Raw genomic sequence first — 21,454 nt, 5'->3', positions numbered from 1 at the left:
AGGAGAAATACAGGAAATTATTTGATCTGGATGATGGCGGGATAGCATGGTAAAATATGGGAAATCCCGGGAAAAACGTGAGGGTTGACAGCTATGAGGTAGATTTCACATTATTTATGTACCTCACTAAATAATTAAGAAAAGCTTGTTTAGGTCTGTTTGCGTTGGATTGAAGTTATATTTTGCAGAATTCGGTCCTCCCGGAACAGAATTAAATAATCCAGCTTTAAACTACAGGGACGATAAAATGATTGATGTTTGATAATAAATGAGAAATTAAAAAAATTAAATGCATATTAGGCCTATTTAAAGTTTATAATTGCTTTTTAATGATCCCCTTATAATATTCACTGCCTGATACCGTTTTTATGCATCTCACATTTGTGTCATAAGATTAGTACATTAACTTTTCCCGTACCCACTAACTCAACCTAATCTAAATTCTGCCTTATGATCTTAACACTGTTCTTTTGTAAATTTTGTACATTTTAAAATATTTTCACATTTACCACAAAGATTTATGTACACAGTGCTTTCATTTTTCAAGGAGAGGCAAAAACTCTGCTGTGCTTTTTTTGAATGTAAAAAATTTATGATGAATGCAGTGAATGTACTTTTCATACGTTTGAAAAAACTGAAATTTGTTTCGTTTTTGTTTTATTTGTGTAATTCCAGTAGGGATTCCCTAAGGTCATTCCCACAGTGTTTTCAATGAACATTCAGTAGAGACATCAACTACAATGGCAGTGATTCTTTGTTTAGGCTTGTAGGCAAGTTGTCAACATAAAGGTGTCCATATTTTTAAAAATAAGTGTTGCTATTTTGCTATATATTGCAAAGGCATTCATTCTTTTTCTTTTTAAGTGTGGCATAAGTGAGTTGGGCATATACTGAGCTATGCGCATACACCATATCCGACATTAGCACGTGTCATCATCTTGAACGCTTTTTGAGTAACTTGTTTTGCCATCACGTGTACAGTTCACATAAATATGAGAAACTGCATTAAATCATTGAAAGACAGATACTGTTGAGCAGAAATTAATGTTTGTACAAAGTGATTCTCATTTTGCCAGTGAGAGACAAAGTTCCTCTGCTTCTTAAACGTGCTTCTTTACACACACACAGAGAGTCTTTGATGGTATCGTGAGAATTCAGCAGTCTGCAATCTAGATATTTCCTCTGAGAGCTTCTGCACAGCAGAATAATGATTAGCATCAGCATGCACACACAGTTTATTAGAGGAAAAGTTCCTCATTGTTCCAGTAGAAAGTGCTGAGTTCACAGCTGTACACAAACTTGAAGAAGCTCTTAAACATCAAGCTAAGTTTAAGGATGGCACCTGCTGTAAGAATAACTTGTCCCTTTCTCCTTGAAACTCTCAGGAGAGAAGGATTGATTTAGAAGTTAATAATTGGCTTCAGCTGCAGATTTGTTTGGATCGAAACTCATCCAAAAGTCATTGTATCTATCGCCATTGTCACAGTGCAAGATTTCACCTTGTTGAAAATAAGATTGGATGATGAATGGGATGCCGTATGCATACAAACACAAAAGGCTTTTACCGTGGTAATACATATATTAGGGATAAGCTCAAATACTCAAACATGACAGCGAAGGACAATCATAAAAATAAGGATTGTGTGGGTTTAAAAAAATACTGTGTGTTTTTGATTGGATGGTTCTTTGATGTCTAATTGATTAGCATTGCGGCAGATGTGATTAAGATGTGTAGTACTGTATGTGAAGGGGCCAAGTCTACCTCATGTACCAACTACAGTAGTAACCATAACATATTTTACCATCAGACAGAATTGCGACACAAGCAGCTGAAAAGACATGGCTGTTTGCTGACATGATATTGAATAAAATATTTTGTAATAACACTATTTTATGTTATTTACCTTACTTATGAGGTAAATAGCCATTTAATAAGCGGGATAATGTACAGGGAGCCGGTTGTTATCATGAAACATTGTCTTGGTGCATTATTAATAATCTGACAGTGCTTCCTGTCATAGCTTCATCAAGATTCTTTTTTATATATCATATCAATATGTGCCCTGCCCCCAAGTACTCTTTTCTTAAAACCTATAGTATATAAAGATTTAGAGCTGCCTAACGATATTTTATTTATAAAATATTTAGAGCTGCCTAACGATTAGTTGCGACTTATCGTTAGCAGAATAAAAGTTTTTGTTTACATATTAATTGTGTAATAATTATGTACAGGGTTTCCCGCAGAAAATGTGTTAGTTAAGGTGGTAGGGTTGTGCCGCAGGGCGGGCCGGGGGCGTGGCAATCAAAGGGGCGGGGCATACGCGTCATGATGAAAATATTTTTATTTTAAACACCCAAATTAAACTCCATTTTGAAGAACTTTTGACAGAAAATGAACACATACTAGATTATTAATTAATTAAATGTTTTATAAACAGGTTATTATCCTCCAGACAGTGACGGACCATGTTTTTCTCTCATGTGGCGCGTGCCCGCTCGGGGTGTGAAGCGCGTCCACGCTATTCTCAGAGATTCACTTGACAGCCTTTTGTGCAGCGAAATTTTTTTTTTGGACGACCTAGTTAAGGTGGTTGGGTATCCCAGCTTAGGTGGGCCGCCCGAACTGAAAAGTGCTGCGGGAAACCCTGATGTATATATAAATGCACACACATGTATATATTTAAGAAATATTTGCATGTGTAAACATTTGTATATTTACATATAATTTATATCATATATAAATATACATATTTATTATATCAATTAATTTTTCCTTAAAAATATACATATATGTGTTTATATTTATATATCCATAATATTTGTTGAAGTACTGTGTATAATAATTATGTAAACAAAAACCTTTATTTTGCAAACGAATAGTCGTGACTAATCTTTAGGCAGCCCTACAAATATTGTCATATTCTAACAAATCATAGATAAATGAAAAGCTTTGAGATGATATATAAATTGCCCTATATATTTATGGTCCAGGGTCACATACTGTATAGTCTGTAATGTTGTTATGCACACAGTGTTAAAGAGAATTATTATAAAGTGCTGCGAGTGGTCAAGACTTTCCTAAGATGTCAAGATTGTATATGACGTATTGCTTAAAATGCACAATAAATATAAAACAAATGTTACCATTAGTACTGCTGTCTGAGAAATTAATTATTGTTATTATATGAAAGAAATAGCATGTTGTTCTGTGACAGAGATTGCTTTCCTCTAATTATCAACTGATGCTGCACCGTCATGCTCTAGATGCAGATTTATTTGGTTATATTTATAAAAGATTGTATTTGAGGGTCTGTGCTGTAGTAGTCTGGGATCTGCATGCCTCTCTGCACTGATGATGTAACAGTTCAAATAATTTACTGTGACAGGGGTGCAGGAGAGAGGAGGGGCAGAGGAGAAGCACTATCACACTCAGATTTATTACAGCCCACTATAAAATTGTATATCATACTTTAGAAAGATCTCAAATGGCCTAAAATGCAGATTTTTAGCTTCAGTGTCACTCCTAAAGAATTGGGCAGACATGATGTCTAACGCACCTCTGTTATCTGGGGTCATTTGGGATGCGGTGAGACCATAGATCGTAAAAAATATGGACGTAGTGTCCGTGACGTCACCCATTGGTTTACGAAGATCGTGTTTGAAGCTTAAAGTAGGTGTTGCCTGCAGTCGCCATCTTGGCGCGAATCACTCGCGGAAAACCGAAAATGGGTAAAGTGGCGGGACATGGGTGAAGCTGAGGTGAAACCACGCCCGCCTTTCGCGAGTCTAGTGACAGCAGTGGCTGTTCAACCGTCACTCAAGCGGCCACGTACTTAATTATGCAGAAGTTTAGGGCTTAATATGATTTAAACGAATGGGTTACAAACAAATTCACCCCCCTCACAGTTGTCATGAAGGGCAAAATTAGCTTTATAGACCAAAAACACTTTTTGTACCAGGCTGTAAACACATTATTTTCTACTGTAAAGTTGGGCATTTGTAACATGGGAGTCTATAGGAATTGACTCCCTTTTGGAGCCAGCCTCAAGGTGCCAGTCGATGAATTGCAGTTTAAGTCACTTCCGTATTGGCTTCATTATAGATATCGGTTGCCCCTCGGGTGAGACGCGGCTTTATGTATTTGTGCTTCGCATATCAAAGTGTTTTAGTGAAAGCTGAAGCTCAGCCTTCCCCTGCTCGTACCCTGCTCCCAAATTAAATTAAACTCTGCAACGTGTATCCAGGTACGAATACACCCAGGTACAGTACGGAGCGATCACACTACCCCAAAGAATATACTTTGGGGTCAAATGTACTCTGGTACGGCATGCATAATGTTAGTAGACCCTAAGTGGACTTCAGTTAAGTGGATATTAGTTTAAGTTTGATACTTCGATTTCAATCAAAAAGTTTGTTTTGAGAGATTCACAGTGTTCGACCCTACAGGAACCTGTATAAAATAAAGGATGTGTTAAAGAGCACCTATTTCATTGATATAAAAACAACATTATTTTGTGTATTTGGTATAATACAATGTGTTTGCATGGTTTATGGTTAAAACACACATTATTTTCCTCATATGGTAAATTTTTGTAGCTCCAGATTTCACTCTCATCCTTTCTAAGAGTGCATGTTTGAAAGATTTGTGCACAATGCAATGCCGACAGGAGTTAACTTACAGGCTGTGAGTCAAAGCGAAAGGAATTATGATATGATGTCGGTCTTATCTACATCACCAATCCCAGGATGTAAACTGTTGCCTACAATCCGTGTGTTTGTTGTAGTCCAAGTAAAAGAGATATACGTTGGAGACGATAACTCGCATCATTATTTACTTTGGAGTCTGTATGTTTTGCATATCGTTAACATGTACAGTACTAATACACACTTACACACCAAAGGAAATGTAAAATTATTAGTTTTAACACTAAATGCGTTGTCCCAGAATCCACACACCTCTGTGTTATTATTGAAACAACACATTTTGTGTTAACTAGGATGGTGCAATATGACAATATTTGACCGTGAATGATTAAAATGTCTCCACAATCCACTTTTTCAGGTATCGTTGTTCCATGCCAAATACGTGACAAGTGCAAGTAAGCAACAAATTGATGCACTCGCTACATGAAGGGTATATGCTTTATCCACGTTTGGCTTGCGAGGAGCTTTCAAAATATACTCTAGCGGCTACACGCGGATGATGTTGTGTGTGTGTGCAAATGCTGTCTATTTCCTTTGTGTAATTTTTGTCCTGTCTCAATATTTTGTATGCGTACTGTCCGCACATATTTTGTTACCTTGTAGGACTGCATTTTTAATGGGGGCATTAGTATGGCTGTATTAAGGCTCAGTAAGTGCAAAATAGTCTTTAAAAAACCAACACGAAAAAGAACTGTGATGAAATCGTGACCCCCAAAATAATCGTAATATTATATTTGTCTCATATCGCCAGGGCTTGACATTAACACCCGCCAACCTGCCAAATGCAGGTAGATTTCGGCTCTGGCAGGTAAGACAGCCAATCCCACTAGCCACTTTGGCTGGTTGCATATAAATTTTTAATTGTAGTTTTCTTAAAAGTTATGTGAAATGATAAACAATGCGCAATGCGACACTGGGAAACTACAACTCCCATGAGCACTCTGCACCAAGTGCAAAGCACAGAGATCGTTTGTTAAGACGCACGCGTGATCAGCGGAGCGTTGCGGACCAAAGCGCCACCTTTCAGAGAGTGCGCGAGAGCTGATGGATTTGCGAATGCACGGGACACAGTCTGAGCGTATATACTACACTTCGGGAAAGATAAAACAATTGCATGGAAGTGATTAAAGAGATATAAATTGTGTGCACACTCTCAGGGCAAGAGCGGAGAGAAATTCAGCGCATACCTGAATGCACACGAAAATCAAAGGAAACCCACCAGCTGAGAGGTTCACGCAACATTTTAATGTAGGCTACTTTAACAACAATAATGCCCTTTCGACATTTGACATTAAAAGTCTTTAATCACTTTTTACAGAAACCATGATCAAGCTTATAAAATACAATCTGCATAAACTAGTTGAAAGTAAAATTCATGTACATTTCTTGACAGTACTGCTGTTGTTAATAAATATTTAAAGTGGTTGTCGAGGGGTTTTGTGTTTATATTTTCAGTTAATCTTCTACACCCCTGTTCCACTTTTACTATATTAATTCAAAGTTAATCTATTTATGCCTTACTAGCATGTTTTTCATGCACCTATATGATCTATACTGGTATATACCAGCTAATAAATGTCTTAATTTGGGGGATCAGCATTTGAAATTCAATCTGCATCTAATTTAGCTAAATCAAGTAAATTTTCTCGAATTAAATTCATTTAAGGATGCCAAAGTCAAGTTTAATCATATAAAATTTATTTTACCAGCAACAAAATTTTGGCCAGTGAAAATGAGTGGCTAGTAACTTTGGAAAACAACTAGCCACTTTGGCTGGTGAGCAAAAAAGTTAATGTCAAGCCCTGCATATCATCCACCCTTATACTGTACTTTTAAAACAACTTGTGCTTTATTTTAACACAAAATCAACACAACATGACACTTTTAGGGCCAGATTTACTAAACGGGGCAAATTAGCGCCAGATCGCAATCCTACAAAAGCGCTGTTGGAAATGGTAATATCTGCAGTTATTTACTAAAAAAACGCTAATTAAATTACACAAGTGCAACAGCTGATTTCCATAATGACCAACACTATCTACTAAGAACAGCGCAAATTAGTTCAGGGTCACAAATAAGCAGAGCTGATCTTGAGTTTTGAAACACCTGGTATTGTGTGACTTCTCCTAGTGACTCCATTACCTATTTCCTCCACCAAATAAAAAATAACATTGGCAAATAATATGTAAGGGATAATGTAGAGGCAGCCGGTAGTTATTGGGAAATAAGCCCCGACAGTGTGATCAGGACCCGACGCGAAGCGGAGGGTCTTGTATCACACTGAAGGGGCTTATTTCCCAATAACTACCGGCTGCCTCTACATTATCCCGCTTATTACACGGCTACTTGCCACATAAGTAAAAAACTGGACATGAATATGAATTTGAAACATTTTATTGGCATATTTGTTTTAAATTAACATTTTTATCCTTCCGCAAAACTTTGCACAGATGCATAAAATGATCGTAATACCTTATTAAGATCCTCTGCTTCATACTTGTCTGTCTCTCCATTTTTTCTCTTTTAGTCAGTCTTTGAGAAGTTTTAATCCCCATTCTGTATTTTTGTGTGTGTTGGCTTCGTAGCTGTCATGCTCTATTTTGTCAAGTTCAGTCTCAGTAAGCTGTCTGTGTCTTGTCGTGGTTGTCCAGTGTTTGTCACAAGATGGCGCCAAACAGATAAAGATCTTATTGATCTTTATTGGCGCGGAGCGGTTTTACTCGTGCAAGTAGTCCGGCTATGCATTATTAATTTGGAGCGGTTATTATTTGAAAATAACGAACCTGCAAATGTCTCAACTGACCAATCAGAATCAAGCATTCCAGAGAGCCGTGTAATAAATTTGAATAATACGTTCCACTGGCATTCCAAATAAAACTGTTTTGTTAAAACAATCCTTTGCATTGTATCACGTGTTCTCTGCTCTCTGTAATGCCTCTTTTTTAGCAATAATTGCAGCCATTTCAAGCACAAAGTAATTTAAGACATGCTTTTTTTGTTGTTAAATAATGGCGCAAATACCAGTCATAACACGCGCACAAACATTAGTAAATCGCGTTGCGTGAATCATTCAAATTATCTCCTTCCAAAGATGTTGCGTCTGAAAGGGAAACTCTTACAAATGCATATGCAATGAAGTCAGTCGCAAATATAGCTAGACCACACATTTTCAGCAATAATTATCCACTGTGCATCTCATAGTAAATCCCAACAGTTGCTATTTTACGGCAAAATAATGTGCAGTGTGCAATGGTTTTTAAAAAGAATGCAGATTTGAAACACTTTGATTTAACTTGACATGCTGTCTTAAAATCGCAACCCTTTTTCAAAGTTTAACATTTCTAATATATTTACTTATCTACACTGGACTTAAGTCATTTTGCACAATCAGATAAATATTTTAACTTAAAACATTTTTTTTAAATCAATAGAAAATTTCCCCAAAATACTGTTTCTACATCCCTCACCCCTTTCATATTTAATGCAGCTTTTTAATTCAGCATCTTTCTCACTATTATTCTCGTAAGTCTGTTGAAAAAAGCAGTCAGTTTCAACTCTGAATGCTCCCATTCCCTTTCATCCCCTCTCTCCGTCTGTGCGCTGCAACCTTCGGCTCAAGAACTCTTCAGTTTCTCTCTAGTGAACTGTGTAATAAGCCCAACGCTGCTGCTTGCCCCTCCTCCTCCATTCTGCTTACCTCTCCTCTCTCTCCTCTCGCGCCGCTTGCCGCGTCTTGTTTGGATAGTCGCTGAGTGGGAGAGCATCCCGAGGCTTCTCCTCTTTCCTCCGAGTGGAAAGTCATGGCATCGTTTCCTCTGCAGCAGGTGGAACGCGTCTGGCAGAGCAGAGAGCCCCTTGCGTTGTGACACGAGACCCTGTGCGCTTCACTGCCCTCTAACCCTCCTCTTCCTCCTCCCACTGCAACACCTCCTGGTCACGGTAGGCAACATGGCTCTCCCAGTGCTTCCTAAAGTGCACATCTCTTTGGGAGCTATCTGATCGGTCGGGCCGATTGAGTCGAGTCAAGCGTAGAGATAGGAAGAAAGACCAGCGCAGTGGACTCAATTGACAAGGGCTTGCTGGATGAAGGCATCACTTCGTTGCTTCTGCTTACCCTGCCACGGACCGAGCCAAGAGATGAGGGTGCACATCAAGAGCAGGGAAAGGGCTGCACTCCTGGAAGCTGTTGGCCGGCACCTCAATCGCTGATGGATTGAAGTGGCCAGGCGCAGAGAGAATGTCTCCCAGCATCAAAAACTTGGATTGCTTTTCCCCAATGTTGTGCCACTGTAAAGTAGCATGCACCAACAGCACCATCTCACTTATGTTTGGATGCAAGGTAGGGAATGTGCTGTTTTTAACTCATGCAAGATTTATCAGAAAGCATCTGATGCATGACTGACAGTCAGCAAAGTGTAAATACTATTAACCTCATTTGCTTAAATAGTTTTTGGACTGAGACCTGTTAATTGTCATCTCATACTGAGAATAGCCTTGTTGATGACACCTTTAGTGGGTTATGGGCTGAACATATGCTCCTCGTGGCAACCATCCATTCCTTGCATGCGGTCCTGATATTTGTGCGTGATTATATTTAGAAGTCTTACAGTGTCTCCATTTGTCCAGTCGTACTCTGACAAAATGAAACTCAACAAGACCTGTGACATACAGTAGTGGCCAAAAGTGATTTCCGTGGGAAAATATACAATTATACAATACTACAATTTTGCTTTAAATTCCCCCTCAGGTTAGATTAAACCATATGAAGTGTATGGTAAAAATAGACAAAACGCTGAACTTTTAAGATATTTATTTGGGAAAAATTTGGTAAAATCAGCAAAGCACAGTTTATTAGAGAATGAGTTTTTCTGGAAAAAAGCTCACAGGTAATAAAGGATATATACAATTACATACATGCAAATAAATCATACATAAATTGTATGTGTTATTAATATTTCTTAATCCTCATTTGTGGTAATATTTTATAGTCATTGTCCATTATGTCTTTACAAACTTATTATTATTATTAATAATAAATAAATTATACATTTTTGCCAAGCCTGCTTCAGCTTTAGTTTATACTCCAAACACACCACACCAATTTAATGCATATTTAATAAAATATTTGAATAAAGAGCAAAGATGTTAATTGTTCAAACAGGGACATCACTACTGTACTACTGTACTTTATGGCAGAAATCTCCATCCCAAAGCTCTGCCGATGCTCTTTACGCTTCTTGAATTTACCAAGCATGCACAAGTGGTCCATCCTTTCATTAAATCCACCAATGTGGAACACAAGGCACATACAGCTGGGGAAAAATCCTTATTCCCCAGGGACTTCTTGGGTTCTGTTAACTGTTTTGTTGAAACAAAATAGATTTCAGCTTGAAGCAAAGTTAATCTATTTCTCTAAACAAGCAAATGCCTTGATATAAATCTGAGCCGTGCAGTGTATTGCCCAAGATTCCTCTGTTCCATTTTCAGCTTGTTTAGTATAGAGCGGCATAGTAAGATCTATTAGTTACATAACGGCCCGGTCCTCTGGGTATCTTAGTCTCTGTCCCAATTATATCTACTATCTGTGATTAGGATGTGAAAAAAAAGCTTTCTTACGACTCAGTTGTTAGTCTTGCTTAGCTGTCTTCATCTACAGTCCTTGCAAAGAGCACAGTGGCTTTTCACATTGTGCCTGCGCTGACGGATCAGACCCAAAAATCTTATTTCCATTACAGCTGATTCTTCCTGCAGGGATGAAGTCAGAGGTCTCAGGAAAGTCCTCATCATTAACTTGTAATGAATAGTAATCCCAAGCATGCAGGAAGTAGAGAAATAAACCTGTAATGTGTAGCAGAATTATGGATGTGAGTACAATACATTACCAATTGAATTTTTTTATTTGCACCATTTATATTTTTTGATAATCTGTAAATGATCAACACTCATTTAAATCCTAATATAAAAAAAAAATTATGCATTTTTTTGTATATTCTGGTTTAAAGCATTGAATCAATAATAAAAGTAAAAATGTAAAATAAAGAATGTGTACACTGAGATAAAACTACAAGATTTATTTCACTGACCTATTATTGTTATATAAAATTATATTAATATATCATATATGTATATTGTTTATTAGGATCGGTTAAGATGTGTGTTAAAGATAAAGATTGACCAAAAATATATATTTTGTTGTGTTGAGTGATACATCTCATTAACTCCTGATCAGAAAATCTTTTTATCTTAAACACATTTTTACACAGTTTTTCATTTTGCATACTTCCCGGCCTAAATTCCCGTATTTTCCAGACTATAAGTCATTTTTTCTTAGTTTGGCTGGTCCTGCGACTTATAGTCAGGTGCTACTTGTAAGTCAGTATGAATTAATTTTGACATATACAGTATGAACTAAGAGACAACATTACTGTCTACAGCGCGGGAGTCCGCAATATGCTGCTCTTGTATTTGTGTAATTCAGTGATGTGGAATGACGAGCCTGCGAAGTTAATGTGCGTTGGCTTGTTCTGTTCATTTAGCCTATTTAGCATTCCATGTATGTTCAGCATGCTATTGTGTATCGTGTAAATAAATGTAAAATAATGTTTAAGTTACTTTCACATGTACGGACACCTATTCAGCCTGCTGTTCTGTGCTATTAGTTGAATAACTTGCCTTTCCAGATTAAATGCCTGTTCTTCGGCATGGATTGGGTGAAATCATTTTCTAAATAAATGCAATGTATAGTCCACTGCATCTTATATATGTTTTTTTGCCTTCATGATGCATTTTTGATTGATGCGACTTATACTCCGGAGCGACTTATAGTCCGGAAAATACGGTATATAAACAGATGTTTGAGTTGAGCCAGCAACATCGGTTTTGAGATTTGCATTAGTTTGTGGTTTACGATATCTAATGGCTTTCTTTAATGCTGAAGAGGTTAAATACGGAGTAGTTATTGGGTAAGGGGCCCAAAGATTGTTTGAATAATAAATTGTCTGAATGATGGTCACAAATGCTCTCAAGCTGTCAGTGACGCAGTACTCAAAAGGTCCTAACAGTGTATACATTTGGTACCAAATTGACATACTAATATGCACTGTTTGCTACCAATGTGTAGCTCTGAGGTACTAACACGAACTCCACAGGTGTAAAGGTATACTGTCCCAGTGTCATCTAGGTAACATTTGACCATCTATTCTGAGAGTGTACAGCCCCTCTCTCCATCTATTGGTGTCTGCCTAAAGTCCGGTATATGAAGGAAATCTGTTGGTTACCTAAGATTCTAAATTGATAATTAAAGCTCATTTATCTTTCCTCAGTTAGTCCTTGTACATTTTATCTCTCTCAGAGGACGGATCACCAGCCTCTCTGATCCTCTGCTAAACGGCACTCTGCATTACATTGATTAAATCCTGCTGGGATGCGCCACACAGAAAGCTCAGTTTTTGACTCATTAATTTATGCAGAAAACATCCGGAGATCTCTGTCCTGATTGGCTACTTTGTCCCCACAGATGGCTCTTTTATTAATTTCTGCAAAGGCCTTTTAAAGGATTTGTGCTGCTTACCATGATTATGTGTATCACAAAGTGAGTTTCTGATTATTGAGCGCACATACTGTATTTTTGTCCAGTTTTTCTGAAAAAAAAAAAAAAACATTTTAATAAAGGCACATAATGTATGATTAATGCATTAAAAATCCAAAGCTACTAACGCCAGGTTATACATTTTGTTTACTTGCATTATTCCAAATGTTTTCAACACATATATGGCAGTTTTACAAAGCGTTCTGCCCCTGTTCATGAAGTCACATGTCAGTGATGTAATGTCCGCATTATACACGGTCTCTGCTTTTACTGCGGTACAAATCATAGATGTGTTTGACTTAATGCATCAACTCCGCAGACCGGTTGACATTTGACATCATAGTATCACAAGGTTGATCCAAATGCTATCGAGTCACTCTTTTTAGATGTCATAGGCCAGGGCTAGTCAACCCGCGGGCCAAGGGCGGCCCTCCAATCATCTTTACCCGGCCTGCTGGGCATCTTTCAAGTTGACTTGCTCTAGCAGAGCAAGTCAGGTTTTTACTTTTTATCTGTTGGTATTTTGATATAATCCACGAAGCCATGTGTCTGAATAAGATGTCCAGAACCTCTGGTATAAAAGTAGGTTCAAAACAATGAAGATCCAGCAGTATTTTTTAACTCTAGACATGGAGGACCTTTTAATCCATGTGTGCACCAAAAACATATTGTGTTCCAACTTCCTACTGCCAAAAATACTCCTCTTCATTTTATATGGCCGCAAAACCAAGTCCTATTAAAAGTTCTAGTATGGAAAATTAAATAGGACTTGGTTTTGCAGCCATATGAAACATCTTATTCAGACACATGGCTTCATGGATTATATCAAATACCAACAGATAAAAAAGTAAAAACCTGACTTGCTTTGCTAGAAATCGTATAATGGGTCATGGTAAAATCTTTCATCAAGACAGTGGTTCAAAACAGACATCAAAGTAAATAAAAAATGGGTCCCTGACACAAAATCAAGGTCCTGCCATATCCATCCCAGTTCCCTGACCTGATTCATACAGAAAATGACTGAAGAGTAGAGAGCAGCAACATATTAATGGTCTGGAGAAATTCTGTGGAGGAATAATCTAAGATCCCCTGCCATGAATTCTTCAACCTCATCAGATATTATAAAAGAAGACTCTTTGCAAATAAAGGGAGCAAAGAGGATTAAATAAAGGGGTGCCCATATGTTTGCCCATTGAGTATTAGAGAAAATTATTTATTTTGTAATGTAATTTCCCCTTCACTTTCAATTGCTTTACTTCAATGAAACACTATATTTTTGTGATTTTTTTTTTTTTTTTTTTTTTTTTTTTAAAGCTTAAAACAAGAAACATTATAGATTATTTTTTATAGCTTTCTTTGCTCATATTTTCCAATGGTGCCCAAACTTTCGAACCCCACTGTATATCTTTAAAATATTAAAAAAAGAAAAATGTAGTGGAATTTTTGTTTTTAGGAGAAGACTGGCTATATGTTGTGAATACTTGACATGTAACAATTAATGAAAGTAAAACAGTTATATACTAAATACATTTATAAGCTCTACATGTGTTGATCTGTTACACTTGTACTTTTTTGTGCACATTTACTTAAGAAGCAAAATTGAATGTCTTTTTTTTAGAGAATACGTGTACAATTATCTACATCAAGAAAAAGTAAGGGTGTTTAGAAATTTGTATTACAATAAAAATTTACTGGTTATGTCTTAGTTTTGCATGGAGCCTTGGTTGACTCGCAGTATTTACCGTGTTTATTGCCTTGATGTAGGTCATGTCAGCATCTGTTGTAAAATGGTTGGAATTGGATCTGTTTTGCAGTGTTGTTTACAGGGTTCTTCAGACTTTCTCCAAAACATAAGTCACAGCCACAAACCATCAGTTCCTGATGTGAATTTGTAACAGGAGGGATGTGGTGTGTTTATGTAGTAGAAGCATGTAAAGATCAGTAAAGCCACCGGAGAATTACTATAATCAATAGACTGCAGCTTATACCATTAAGCCAGTAATAGTACAGTAGTTGTGTGTGTGTGCGTGTGTGTGTGTGTGTGCTTTGTATATATATATAAATTCTCCGTTGGTGTGCTTGTTTCCGTAAATTTTTTTCTGGTCTTTCTTCCGTTTTAAGTTTTTTCATTGTTTGGATTTAGATGAATTTTGAGTTGTTCAAACTGTACTTTTTCTGTCATTACCCTTATGTTTGGGAGCAGAAGCAGATTATCACTGCAGAGGTCATTTATGTCTTTCTTATTAGCATGTTGGCAGCTACAGAGGTCAGCAGACCTGTTGTAAAGGTCAAATAGATGCCTCATGCCGGTCTTTTCTCTCTCAGGTCTGTAAATTGTATTGGTTGGTATGCTGTGGACAGCCTGTTTGCCGTTGGCCCAAGGCGCTGTTTATTACGGTTTAGTGTCATCCCCATTCTTCTCACTTTTCCCACCTGCCGTTTTTGTCATCAGCTGTTAATGTGCCCATAAATAGACCCCGCTGTGCAGATTCAAATGGCAAACAGTATGAAACTATTGTGTTTCTTTCAACAGAGCAGCTTTTGACAGCTGTTATCTACTAATAAGCTGCACATATGGGACTATGATACAATCATTAAACTTATGGATTGGTACAGAGTAAATTTAAAAGGGAGTATAATGTGATTAAATCTCTTCACATTGTGATATTTAAGATTTTATTGAAAAGTTAAGTCAAACAAAGTATTAACAAAGTTGTTGTTATCGTCTGAAGCATGCTAATAGTTATCGTTATAGTTAATGTTATGCTTATTGTTAAAGTGTGAACGGCCTTTTATGGCATGTTTTAAGGCAGCATACACCTGCACCCGACTCTATGCTGTCTTCTAAAATACCACAATCATTTTGATAAAAAATAGTTTAACATGCAGTATAAATGCCTTTTTTTACATAACATTTGTGCTTTGTATTTGTTATTTATTAGTCTATTGAAATGTAAGATGAGCAAGATATGAGAAAGACAGACATTTTGTACAAAAACTGAGAAAGCATTCCTGTTGATCCCAATGCTGCAATCTTTGCTTATAAAATATCAAAAAGTAAATTTTTGCTTCTTTAAAGACCCCTGTAGTCAATAATTTTATCATTTAAAACTGATCTTTGAGCATCATAATAGCAGTGTAAAAGTTTTTCCTGTGACAGTACTTTATACATAACGTCTATGACTCTACACCCGCTCAACTGTGATTGGTTACATCGGGTCCCCCAAATCTTACCCTGGAGGGCCGGAGCACTGCAGAGTTTAGCTCCAACCCTGATCAAACACACCTGAGCAAGCTAATCAAGGTCTTCATGATCACAAGACAATCACAGGTAGATAAGTTCGATTTAGGGTTGGACCTAAACTCTGTAGTGCCCGGCCCTCCAGGGTAAGATTTGGGGAACCCTGGGTTACATGCTTGTGACGTAGAAAACCGAGGAGATTTCAAACTGCTGTTTTGAGACTGACTTTGGAAAACTCCAATTATATGGAGAAAATACTCCGCAATAGTGTTGAATGATGAATTTGCACGTGGTTTGTCTTAAAGCTTATTAAAAACACCACATAGACATATAAATTTATATAAACGCGGCTAATAGCCATAACTTTCTATCAAACCCCTGCCCAGCTGACTGGATTTGTGTCTCCAGGGTGCACAGGGTCAGATTACACAATATTTTTGTCTGTTACTATAGTCACTGTGTCCGATAATGTCATTTTGACGTTTAAATTCTTGTGTCATGGATAAGAAACATGCAAGACTATGTGTTGCTTCCCAGTCATCGTTTGCCATCTTTAATTATTTACATTTACATTTGGGCATTTAGCAGACGCTCTTATCCAAAGCTACTTACAAAGATTAGGAAACAATAAAGCGATTTGCCTTATGAAGACAGTAATAAGTAAGGGCTTAATACCAAGTTACAAGTTTTCACTATTCCGAAACATAATTGTTGAGATAGAAAGAGTGCAAGTATTTTTTTAAATATAAAAGGGTGTTTCTGTAGTCAATGTAAATTTTGGAAGAGTGGAGTTTTTAGTTGTTTTTTGAATGTTGCAAGAGATGTGGCTTACCGGACTCCTATAGGAAGATAATTTCACCAGCAGGGAGTACTGAAGGAAAATGAGCGGGAACGTGATTTAGCCCTTTTGGGCTCCTGGAAGATGAGCAAAACTGTTGCCTTCCGTACCAATCTTTGTGGTTTGATAGACTGCGCAGAAAGGCAAGCAATGACAGCATTGCAGTAGTCCAGCCTAGAGATTACCAGGGCCTGGATCAGGAGTTGTGCACATAGACTGCAAAAAATATGGACGTAGTAATGTCTGTGACGTCACCCATAGGTTTGTGAAGCACTTTTTTGAAGCCAATAGTGAGCAGTGCCTGCCGTCGCCATCTTGGCCGTGCATCACCGCAAATCACTCGCGGATAACCGAAAATGGGTATAAACAAAAACCTATTTTTAAACAATTGTCGCCTAACGTTAGGGTTAGAGTTGGGTTTGGGTTAGGATGTCATTTTATGTAACAATGTTGTTCTAACCCCAAACCCAAGCGACAATCTTAAGAAAACAATTGAGTAACCAATAGGTGAAACTGACACAGAAAAGAAAGTCCATATACAGACACGGAAAAAAGCAGAGATCCGTGACAATGACACGCATAAATGAGCAAAATATTCTGTGACTATAACACAGAAATTCGTGAGATCAGGCTGCTGTAAACATATTATTTCCTGCTGTAAAGTGGGGCATTTTAACATGGGACTCTATGGGAATTTGCTCCCTTTTGGAGCCAGCCTCTAGCGGCAAGTCAATAAATTGCAGTCTAAGGAGCCGTTCACATGTTGCGCCTAAAAAACGCTTGGAAAACCCTAAGAGCGCGTCGCTTCCATTATGACCACGAATACCGCACACCTACATTTGAAATCATAAACTTGAGTGCACAAAAGACGCGATATGTGAACGGAGAGCATAAACAAATAACATAAAGGCAGAAGAACCTAGCAGCACCAAAATATTGTCTGTTTTTGCTTTACCATGTTTGAAAGCTGTATTCCCATTGGTCAAACATTTTAAACATGCTGGTCGTGTGTCGCAGATTGTTGTCCACTGTGATAGACTATACAAGAAAAACGATTGATTCTTGCATCCCAATGCCCATTTTTACAAATCACCTCTATGTACCCTAACTCAAACAGATTGTGCCAAAATCGGTGTATTCTGAATCTGCCATTATAGCACATGGTGAGCGCTGTTTAAATGCTTTGCAGAGTTGTTTTCTGTCTGGAACATTTGAAAGCAGGTTTAGTTTTGGTAAAGTGACTTTAAATTACTTAGTTAAAGCCTTTTGGACTGTTGTGCAGCAAGATGCAAAAACAGAAGGATCACAGGAATTCAGCTTACATATTAATTTTACTTAGGATATGTTGGATTCCTTCTGGATAAGACAAGGTGATTCTTTAGCATTATGAATTACATAACCGAACATTTACATTTACTGTAGTCACTAAACCGTGAAGGCAGTTCCACATGCTCTCACATTCATTAATCACACAGCGAATTCATTACGTAAGGCCAGTTAGGATGGATCACCCTTTACATCTTTGTTGATAAACCTTTAGAGAACGAGGAAATCCTTTTGGAAGGTGTAAAACGTCTTATACCACCCCAGGTGTGTGTGATGTAACAAGAATTTGACAAACCTATAGAATGATCCTACTGTTTATCTCTGAATATTGCTTGTTTTCGAACAAGCCTAAATTATGCTGATTGTGCTGACAAACTATCTCGTTTGATTTTTCCCTCGTGGCTCTTTTTCACGTCCCGTCCACTTTGGAAGTACAGCTGGCTTCCTGCTAGTTAATTATAGTTGTCTCATGGGAGGGATGCCAAGACACAGCCAGTCGTTTTTCTGTTTTGATGTGCAGAAGCAAAATGTGTGCCTGTGATTTGTACTTCCGATCTTTGCTGTAAAAACCTGTCATCGCTTGTGTGCTCTTTGCAAAACATTTGGTCGTCAAACTAAGTGGATCATCTTCATAATAAATGTGATAAAATACACTGGAACGGACTCGATATGCCCAGTATAATCTATAACCAAATTACATTAAAACATTTTTGCAAACAACCCATAACACATAATGTTGTCATCTGCCTTTTGTTCTGGATTTGCCGTAGCAATGTGCTTTGAACATTTCAATTTAGGTTTTGCAGAGGGGACAACTATAGAGGGAGTGGAGGACCTGATATTTCCTAGAAAGGCAAGAGGCAGAAACTATTTTAATTCTGCTCACAGCACACTTTTTAGATGTCAGCTTTTTCTTTATCTCACAGGTTGAGGCACAAGCAAATGTGGACGTGATGATCTTATGTCTGCAGGAAGTGGAAGAACGGTACACTGGGAGGCTTAATGAGATATGGATTAAATGTATTAAGTATTTAGAATGCAACCTAAATTGTTTTGGATCAATGTGCCTACCAAATACATGTAAATTCAAACAGACTTACGAAAAACAACAGCAGTCCTGGTGCTGTTATGCTAAATTTGAGCACTTTTTGAACATTGGAGCCAAATCAGATGTCCAAACCAGAATATTCCTCCCTTCAGTCTTTATTTGACAAGGAAGATAACTTAAAGGAAAACACCACCGTTTTTCAATATATTTTACTATTTTCTTACCTCAACTTAGATGAATTAATACATACCTATCTTTTTTCAATGCGTACACTTTTAATCTTTGTACAGCGCTTCTGAATTTGTTAGCATTTAGCCTAGACCCATTCATTCCTATTGCTCCAAACAGGGATGAATTTAGAAGCTAGGGCTGCACGATTAATCGAAAAAGAATCACGATCTCCATTCATACATATAGGCGATCTTCATTTTAAATGACGGCGATTCACTTGCATTTACAGTATTTCCCTGTATTCAGTTTCTGCGTTCAAGTGTTCACGTATTTACATTACAACAACCCAAGAATATCAGTCAAACTTGCTAACACACACTCATACAGGGTAAAACCAAACCCTATTCATTCACCAATCAGACCCGATCGTTTCTCTCCTCTCTCTCATCTCATTTGCGGCGTTCCGCTGTCACTCGCGTGACGTATAACAAGGCGGCAGACCTAAACACAGTCGTTTACTTGGTGGATCTGGAGCGGCAATTTTCACAAAAAAGAGAGGATAAACGAGTGTCACTGTGGAAAATCCTGGTGGCGACGGAGAAAGTGAAGATGCAACAACATTGGTTTCGAAAAAGGCAAGGAAATTATTTACGTCAGGCTCTGGACGTTTCTAAATCGGAAGGCTGCAACCTCAGGAGGTCGCATGCAGGCTGTATACGTCATCAAGCCTGGTTCATTTAAGTTAACGGAGCATTACATTCGCAAGTCATTAACATACTTCAACAATTTATTATTAACTAAAAATATTAGTCATCTTTATAACGTTAATTGTTAATATTCTGAAATTAGACAGTCTTTATGATGCGCAGTTTAGAAATGCGACCTCCAGAGAGGCTGCAGCCTTCACATTGAGAAACGGCCTCTGTGCGTTCCCCATTAGAAAGGGTTTTTCGCACGAGGGGAACATTGTTACATGTCTGCGTTTCTCTCTGATGCCTCAAAATGTTGATCTTTTAGTCTTTTAAAGGTTTAACGTTAGTGTTTTTAAAGTTTTAAGGTTGGCCAGTTTGATAGTACAAAAAGCACAGGTGCAATTTAACAGCTAACAAATTTTTAATTATTCTAAATTTTAAGGGGTCTAAAATAAGAAAAAGAGACTTTTAAGAAACGTTATTATAACTGAAAGTCCTTTAGCACATTTTTTAGTTAAGTGCATAACAAATGTTTTTGTTAAAATAAAGAGAATCGGGTGAGAGAATCGGGATCTCAATTCCCATGGAAAAAATCGGGATTCACATTTTAGCTTGAATCGTGCAGCCCTATTAGAAGCCACCAAATACTTCCATGTTTTCCCTATTTAAAGACTGTCACATGAGTAGTTACACGAGTAAGTATGGTGGCACAAAATAAAACTTAGTCCATATGAATGAATGGGGCTAGGCTAACATATTCAAGAAGCGCTGTATAAAGATTAAAAGTGCACGCATTGAAAAAAGATGGGTATGTATTCATTCATCTAAGTTGAGGTAAGAACATAGTAAAATATTGAAAAAGGGTTGTGTTTTCCTTTAAAGAGGCAATATTTTGCTCATTTTCACAAGATGTAATATAAGTCTCAGGTGTGCCTAGAATGTGTCTGTGAAATTTCAGCTCAAAATACCCCACAGATTATTATTATTATTATTATTATTATAGCTTGTCCAAAATGTCCCTATTTGGGCACGAGGAAAAAAGTTCTGTTTTCACGTGTATACCTGTAAATGTAAATAAGCTACTGCTTTCAGTTTAAAATAGAGCTGATTCCTGTGAATACAGTTTGGGACAATAGTATCTTTAGCCGCATTTATGCTACACACATTTAGAAAAGCTTTTGAAATTAACCAGTCAGTGACTCTGGGCAGGGCTTTGTTAGTGTGACATCATATTAACAAGAATGTCTAATGGGGATTAAAAAAGAAGGAGGGGTGGTTATTTTTTTATTGTAGAGTGGTTTTGTTCACACAGTGACAACACACATTTATGTCCAAACACCTTGTAAAAGTGGATTTTGCATAATATGGACCCATTAAGTCAAACCTCTGTGATGTTATAGTTTCAGCTTATCTCCGGGTCTGGCGGTACCACTTTTAGCATAGTTTAGCATAATCCAATGAATCTGATTAGACCATAAGCATCGTGCCTAAAAATAACAAAAGAGTTTCTGTATTTTCCCAATTTAAAACTTGACTCTTCTGTAGTTACATCATGTACTAAGACCGTGGGCAGCAAAGAACTTTATTATTATGCCAGAAGAGTATAGTTCCTAGACATATCTGCCTAGAAAATTGCAAATTTAAATTTTCTGTCTTAGTACCCAATGTAACTACAGAAGAGTCAAGTTTTAAATAGGAAAAATATCGAAACTCTTTGGTTATGTTTTAGGCGTGATGTTTATGGTCTAATCAGAAGCAATGGATTATGCTACGCTATGCTAAAAGTGCTAGCGCCAGACCCGGAGATCAGCTGAATGGATTCCAAAATGGTAAGAATCAAATGTTT

The 21,454-nt window shown here is 37.4% G+C and overlaps 1 protein-coding gene across 12 annotated transcripts in view; it reads left to right on the top strand.

The window, feature by feature from the left end:
* Positions 1 to 21,454, top strand: part of dlg1a (discs large MAGUK scaffold protein 1a) — a 151,310-nt gene that overhangs the window by 27,966 nt on the left and 101,890 nt on the right. The window contains exon 1 of one of the 12 annotated variants that reach the window (XM_065240350.2): positions 8,808 to 9,043. The exons of the other annotated variants lie outside the window; for them this stretch is intronic. Within the exon in view, the coding sequence (XP_065096422.1) occupies positions 8,942 to 9,043 (102 nt within the window). The 5' untranslated portion in view covers positions 8,808 to 8,941. Of the gene's footprint in view, positions 1 to 8,807; positions 9,044 to 21,454 lie in introns of those variants that run through there. 12 annotated transcript variants of the gene reach the window in all.

The sequence above is a fragment of the Paramisgurnus dabryanus genome, chromosome 7, assembly GCF_030506205.2.
Source record: "Paramisgurnus dabryanus chromosome 7, PD_genome_1.1, whole genome shotgun sequence".
In the NCBI taxonomy this organism is placed as follows: domain Eukaryota; kingdom Metazoa; phylum Chordata; class Actinopteri; order Cypriniformes; family Cobitidae; genus Paramisgurnus; species Paramisgurnus dabryanus.
The sequence above is the reverse complement of the archived record's forward strand: the minus strand, read 5'-3'. Positions and strand labels throughout refer to the sequence as shown.